At 47.0% G+C, this 7299-nt stretch overlaps 1 protein-coding gene across 2 annotated transcripts; it reads right to left on the bottom strand.

The window, feature by feature from the left end:
• Positions 1 to 1347: 1347 nt before the first annotated feature.
• Positions 1348 to 4664, bottom strand: LOC123452685 (retinol dehydrogenase 13-like). 2 transcript variants are annotated; one of them, XM_045129390.1, is made up of 9 exons: positions 4381 to 4664; positions 4195 to 4261; positions 3885 to 3913; positions 3597 to 3805; positions 3343 to 3461; positions 2598 to 2702; positions 2453 to 2519; positions 1923 to 2076; positions 1348 to 1806 (listed from the first exon to the last, which is right to left on the bottom strand). In XM_045129390.1, exons 1-9 carry the CDS (start codon positions 4561 to 4563, stop codon positions 1651 to 1653), a joined length of 1089 nt encoding a protein of 362 aa, XP_044985325.1. In that variant the 5' UTR covers positions 4564 to 4664; the 3' UTR covers positions 1348 to 1650. The 2 variants fall into 2 exon arrangements, with proteins under 2 accessions (XP_044985325.1, XP_044985326.1); XM_045129391.1 differs by having other exon boundaries at positions 3885 to 3948; positions 4381 to 4609.
• Between the last annotated feature and the right edge of the window lie 2635 nt (positions 4665 to 7299).

Genomic DNA, 7299 nt, shown 5'->3' with positions numbered 1-7299 from the left:
TACAACCTACGGTTAGTGTACTCCCTTCGTCCGGGTTTATTGGACCCAAAAACCAAATGGAAAGGACCATGGAAAGCAATTATTGGCGGTGTTTAAATCCCATAATCTTAGGCTTTAGTTAATGACCGTCGCTTGGCCTCCGCATTTGCGTGCATGCATTTGTTCGTGTGGGAAAAAAAAATTATGAGACCTGGTCTCATAGCCAAGCCTATGAGACTAAGCGACACGTGGCGTGAACAATCTCAAAGCATGCTAGTCCAATTTATGTCTATTCTCAATCCCAAATAGCTAATTCTTTACTCCAAAACCAAATCGTACTATACATCAATCTCTAAGAGATACATGGAATTAGTTTTCTTATTTTCCTCGCGTCTATGACGGCCACGTCGAAAGGGCCTCGATGGCGGCAGCCAAATGGCACGCTGCAGCGGCGACCTTTCGTCCATGACCTAGGTGAAGGAGCTCGTCGCCGGCATCCTGTCAGACAGCTCGTCCATGACGCATGCACGCCACGTTATTGGTCCAGCGGACAACATATTCACGGCTATGAGACCTGGTCTCATAGCCAAGCCTATGAGACCCTATCGGATAAGCGACACATGGCATGAACAATCTCAAAGCATGCTAATTCAATTTATGTCTATTCTCAAACTCAAACAGCTAATTCTTTACTCCAAAACCAAACGTACGATACATCAAACTCTAAGAGATACATGGAATTAATTTTCTTATTTTTCTCGCGTCTATGACGGCCACGCTGAAAGGGCCTCGATGGCGGCAGCCAAACGGCACGCCGCAACAGCGATCTTTCGTCCATGACCTAGGTGAAGGAGCTCGTCACCGGCATCCAGTCGGACAGCTCGTCCATGACACATGCACGCCACACCACGTTATTGGCCCAGCATGACATGCTCGTGACCTATGTTGTCCGCTGGGCCAATAACGTGGCGTGCATGCGTCATGGACGAGCTGTCCGACAGGATGCCGGCGATGAGCTCCTTCATCTAGGTCATGGACGAAAGGTCGCCGCTGCGGCGTGCCATTTGGCTGCCGCCATCGAGGCCATTTCGGCGTGGCCGTCATAGACGCAAGGAAAATAAGAAAACTAATTCCATGAATCTCTTAGAGTTTGATGTATTGTACGTTTGGTTTTGGAGTAAAGAATTAGCTGTTTGAGATTGTTCACGCCACGTGTCGCTTATCCGATAGGGTCTCATAGGCTTGGCTATGAGACCAGGTCTCATAGGCTAGGCTTGGCTATGAGACCAGGTCTCATAGGATTTTTTTCCCCATTTCGCGCGGAGATTAAAATTGGTCTCCTCTAGCATTGAACGACAACCAATCCCATACACATGCACAGCTGATCTCCTTCAGTGTTGATATTAAATAGGAGAGACAAGTGAATGTTTTTCGAGAGCGGCCTAAAAATGACGGACGTGCAGCCCTTGCCTAAGGGCCTTTTAAACCCGGACGGAGGGAGTACCTCTGAATCAGATCGCTAGGGCTTAATTCCCCGAAACCCGAAAATTTCCCTCAAATATGACTTTTAGGGGATCTACTAGAGATGCTCTCTGTATCGTTCCAATTTTATCAGATGTCCCCGAAGGGACTGCTAGAGATGCTCTAACAATGTCGAATTTACAAGCTAGCTCAACCAGTCCTTAATTCAGACTCTCTAAGCCGCAGTTCCCGGAGCAGCGCTGAAGATGCCGCCCACAGCTTCTTGGCCACCTCTATATCATAGGACAGCACAGAAGACCTGATGGTTCTTCCCTTCCCTCCAAAGAAATACTTCCCGGATGCTTCCTGCGATAAAAGAACTAAACCTCAGAGCTGGTACTGAATGCCGATGCGTCGTTTTTTTTTTTTTTTTTTGGTTGCGAAATCGCGGAAGCTTGAGAGGGTTTTGACAGGAAGGTTACAGGCGGTGCCAAGGCTGCGTCAAGGATAGCACCAATCCCCGTATTTGTCTGCTGTAGGAGATTCAGGGTGCGCAGAATAAAGAACGCGAACCGAGAAAGGCATGGAGGGAGCTCCCGCATGATGCGTGTTTCTACCACACCTGGATCCGCAGCCCTATAAGCATGAAATTTAAGACTTTAAAAATGAGAATAAACAAACTCAAATGATAAAAAACTCAAAGGGCTTAAGATAGCATAGCATGTAATGTAATCATAAATAGTTTAGCACGCCAGAGAGACGAGCCTTCAGAATCTGTCCTTGTAGCAAATATAACAAACGAATTTCGGTAAAAAGGAAAATAGAACAGACCTACAGAAGAACAGAATTTTGCAAGGACTTTGACATTTGGATCAGACATGTTTTAGTAGAGGTTTACTTGGTGGGCAATGGGCAAAAAGCGCTGGTACACATCTTATCAAGTGAATCAAATACAACTGCATGAAGAATACATGAAAGGGAAAAACACAAGACAGGACTAAATGGCACATACATGACAGAGATACCAGAAGAGATGTGAAGTTGTCGATGAAGTTCATATGAGAAGACAAGTAAACAAACTGCAATGGGAGAAAATGAGACCGGTAGACTTTGTAGATAATAGCTGCATGAAATGAATATTAAAGCAAGAGGCGTACATTTGGTATACTCGTACGTACTAGCTAAGGGGTAACTTCCCCTAACTGAAGGCTGACCAAACTTCACTCCTCGCAGTGCCTCCTTGGACACGTCAATTTCTGACACTGGAGATGTAATAATTGCACGTGTTAATCAAAGAGAATGTATACGGGGAGAGAGGGAAACTATTAGAATGGTGGCACTATATGACCAGCTGCAAGAGCAAATGATACACATAGTATACCAGATTCAAAATAGACGCAACAAGGAAATATGTGGTCCACTAGATTTTGGCAATGGAGCTACTACAACCAAGAAATTCACACGGAGTGGCAACATAATTCAACAGATAGATGCAGACTACTCCCTCCGTTCCTAAATATAAGTCCTTTTAGAGATTACACTACGGACTACATACGGATGTATATAGACATACTTCAGAGTGTAGGTTCACTCATTTTGCTTCGTACGTAGTCCGTAGTGAAATGTCTAAAATGACTTATACTTTAGGAACGGAGGAAGTAAATAAACTAGACCAGACAGCTGTGAGTTCCAACAGAGTCTTGGCAGGTGGGCTCGGCATGCACTCACGCACCTAGACACCTGAGTGACGTCCAGTTCTCTGTTAGATAGATGCAATCTAATGTATGCAATACAAAAAATTGCATAATGTGGCAATGTCTATGCAACAATAGTTCAACATAGGCTGAGAAAAACTTCATACAGTTGGTGTACTATATACAATAGGAAAAACTTCAAACTTACCACATCTGTGTGTGAAAGATGTTAGATTAACCACCCGGGAAGGTACCGGGCTGTTCTTCAGCAGTGGTAAAAGAATGCTGGTCAGGATAAATGGACCAATGTAGTTTGTCTGCATCACTCTGAAAGTCACACGCATTAAGGTTCACTTAAAGAATTGACTAGATAAAAGAAAGCATAATGCTGATATTAAGAGAACATGTGGTTTGAAGGCCACAGAATTCTTTCAGAAGAATAATTGCAAGGAAAGCACGTACTCATCAATCCCATCCTCGGTAACTCTGTGTGATTTTGCAAGCATCCCGGCATTATTGATCAAAAGCTGAATGGAAGGCTCCAGTTTCGAATCCCGAATCCACTGATTGAGGGAAGCTTCAAACTTCTTAATTGACCTGTAGGATGACATGTCCACTTGAAAGGCTTCAAGACAGGCATCCGGCTGTTGCCTACGAATTTCTTTAGCGGTCTGGTTTACATAGAGTGCAGCAGTGACGATAATGGCAAACATAAGCAAACAGACACCCAACCGAAGCTACGAACAATACCTCACTCAGCAATTGTGCAGAGCGTCCAGCTGACACAAAATTGAACGTGTATTGTTTTAGTCCGCTGAAAATACCAAGTCCCGCGACAAGGACAAAATAAAGAATGAAGATGAATGCAATCGAGAATTCAAGATGCAGCAGAGAATCAATTTATCTGTAGATCAGGTGGTGAATAATGACATGAAACATGACATCGGCGGTTGCAGATTCATCATCGTTCAAGAAAGAGACACTCTTATTTTGCACGAGACCAGGCGCACCAAGCGCTCGACGAAATGCCCGCACGGGTACGAGGATACACGCGACTCACCGAGCACGACATGGTATCCCTCCCGCGCCAGCGCCGCCGCAGCCGCCCGGCCCAGCCCCGACGTCGCCTATGAACACGCACCATCGACGGAGCACCGTCAGAAGTCCGCGCACCAATGAGAAGAGTAATAAATAATACAGTAAAATAAAATATGCAGGCGCGGCTGGTAGGGCAGCTCGAGATTACCCCGGTGACCACGCATATGGGGCGGCCGCCGCCGCCGAGACCTACGTCCGTCCGGCGGCGAGGGGCGGCGGTACGGCCACGTAGTAGGAGGAGGAGGTAGGAGTAGAGGAGGGAGAGGGTCCACAGGACGCCCATGCGCCAGAACTCGGGCGAGCACACCATGCGGAGCGCGTCGCGGTCCATGGCGGAGCGGCGGGTCTGGCGATGGCGGCGTCGTGGACCCGTGGACACTGCGTCAACTCAAACGAACGGCTGGATTTTGGCGTCCTGGCCAGAAGCATTCCTTGCTGGAAGCTGCGGGGAACGAGTTGGCAAAAAAGCCTGGGCGGCTGGGCGTCCAAAAATAGCGTTTTCTTATTTCGCTTTTTATTATACCAGAAAATGTGACTGTAGCATTTTTTCTTTCTCCGTAAAAGCCTAAGGTCATATATTAAGTAACACATGTCCTTATAAAGACGGCTGCTAATCGCGACTTAGCAGCCGCCAAAACAGTCATCAGTTTTCAGGTGTACTTCATCCGCTTGATTAGCGACATGTGTCCTAATGGACCTCATCAAAACTAATTCCGCCCCGCGATGCTTTAACGATGCCGTAAACTCTGAGCTCGAAACATTTTCCCCTTCCCTCCCACACGCTCGTCCTCTGCATCTGCCCCGAAGCAGGGCGAGGCGAGATCACGGCGGCAGCTCCTCCGACGGCAACTCCCCGGCCCCGACCCAGAGCTGCATCTCTCCCCGGCGGCACCTATTCCTCTGCAGCAACTCCCCCTCGACCCCGACTTGCACTTACTCCTCTGCAGCAACTCCGCCCCCACCCCGACCTGTAGCTCTCCCCGACGGCACTTACTCCTCTGCAACAACTCCCCCTCGACCCCGACCTGCAGCTCTCCCCAGCGGCACCTACTCATGTGCCCCGCGGGAAGCAACTACATCGCCCTCTGCAGCAAGTCGCTCCCCTGCCTTGCGCAAATGGCAAATCACCATATCATCCGATCCATGCTATCGGTTGCCATGGATCGAAGCTCTGGTGCACCATCCACCAGCAGGCAAGCCAAATTGGCCCCAATACTGTCTGGAGACCGCATTGTCCGGTCTGGAGCTGCAGAGGAGCTACGGAACCCTCATGTCTTCTCAGCTAATGGCTCCTGGGGTAGCTCCTCACAAGCTTGGGTAAGTACGCAAACAAACCCTAGATTCACACAAAAGTATGGACACAAGTATGCATCAAAAAATGAATTTGTGCCCCTCTGTTCAATGACTACTGACATATGCAGCAATTTGTGCAGTGCATCATCATCTATACTCTGTTCACTGAACCTCTGTTTACTGAATGTGTATGAATTGCTAATTTTTAGAAAATTCAATTTAGGAATTGCAACAAAAAATTCCTCAACTAAAAGTCCATGTTGCATCAAAGTGATGATATGAAAAGCATTGGTTATGATGCGAAAACTATGGTTATGCTGTAAATGTGCTGCTCTATGTTGATGTCACAAATGTCCTTTATTGATCCATGTTGTCCATGTCAAAAATTGTCCCTTCTAGACAAGTTTCCCTTATGAAAATCTAAAACAAAAAAATGTTGCATCTATCAAGGAAAAACTTACAAATAACATGACAAAAATTATAATCATTCTACTAGAAGCAGCTGATGATTGTACTTGCAGCTGTAGCATGATTTAAAGTATAGCATTCTACCTCCTATTTGTTGATAATTTCGTGTTTTCTCCGCCGAAACACTGAAACAAAATGTAGATTGCTGGAGCTGGAGTTGATGATGATAAGAGCTACATTAGGGAGCAAATTTCTGCTGGAAATGCAGTGATTATGGAAGGGATGGTTAATGCTTCTGATGTGCAACAGGATAATGATGATGGAGGGGATGAAGCAATATCATCCCAACTGCTTGTTCCATATGCGGGCATGACACTTGATATAGTTGACAATGCAAGAGCTTACTACAACAAGTATGCTTTCAAGCATGGTTTTGGGATCAGAACATCTTCTTCGAAGAACAACCACGCAAGAGGGCCGCCAAAGTTAATAGGTAGGACTTTCACATGTGTCCATGCATGGAAAGGTGGTGACCACAGTGAATCTGATAGAACTACATAGAATATTGCAATAGATAACACTACAGAGAGTATTGCAACAGAGTGCAACAATGCTAGTAGACACCCTTGTTGGGGAACGTTGCATGGGAAACAAAAAATTTCCTACGCGCATACAAGATCTACCCATGGTGATGAGCATCTACAAGAGGAGAGATCGGATACACATACCCTTGTAGATCACTAAGCGGAAGCATTAAAGAACGCGGTTGATGTAGTGCTACGTCTTCGCGATCCAATCACGATCCGTCCCATGAACTCCCGATCAAGCGTTGAACGGACGTCACCTCCGCGTTCAGCACACGTACAACTTGATGACGTCTCTGCCTCTCAATCCAGTGAGCGAGGGCGGAGTAGTAGATGAGTTCTTCGGCAACACGAGGCGTGATGGCGGTTGTGGTGGCGCTATCCCGACAGGGCTACGCCTAGCGCTACCGAAACCGCGAACGGAGGATAAAGCGATCTAGGGAGAGAGGGGTGCCAAAGGCTTCGTGTGTGCTCTTGCGATGTCCCCTCCTCTCTCTATATATAGGTGGAGGGGCGTGGGGAACAACCCCACTAAGCCCTAGGGCGCAGCCAAGGGGGGAGGATGTGGAATCCTAGTCCCCTTCCTTCCCTTCCATACAAAGGTGGACTTTCCACCTTTCCCAACTATGTAGGGACTTGGAGGGACTTGTGCGTTTGGCCGAATAAGGCCGCGACATCTCCCATCATCCCATGCAAACCCTTGGGACATTATGGAAACCTTGGTGGACTTCCGGACTCCTCCAGAACTTTCCGAAACCTTCTAGAAGCTTCTTGGCACAATA

This window comes from Hordeum vulgare, chromosome 5H, assembly GCF_904849725.1.
Source record: "Hordeum vulgare subsp. vulgare chromosome 5H, MorexV3_pseudomolecules_assembly, whole genome shotgun sequence".
In the NCBI taxonomy this organism is placed as follows: Eukaryota; Viridiplantae; Streptophyta; class Magnoliopsida; order Poales; family Poaceae; genus Hordeum; species Hordeum vulgare.
Note: the sequence above shows the minus strand (reverse complement) of the source record. Positions and strands in the feature narration are given on the sequence as shown.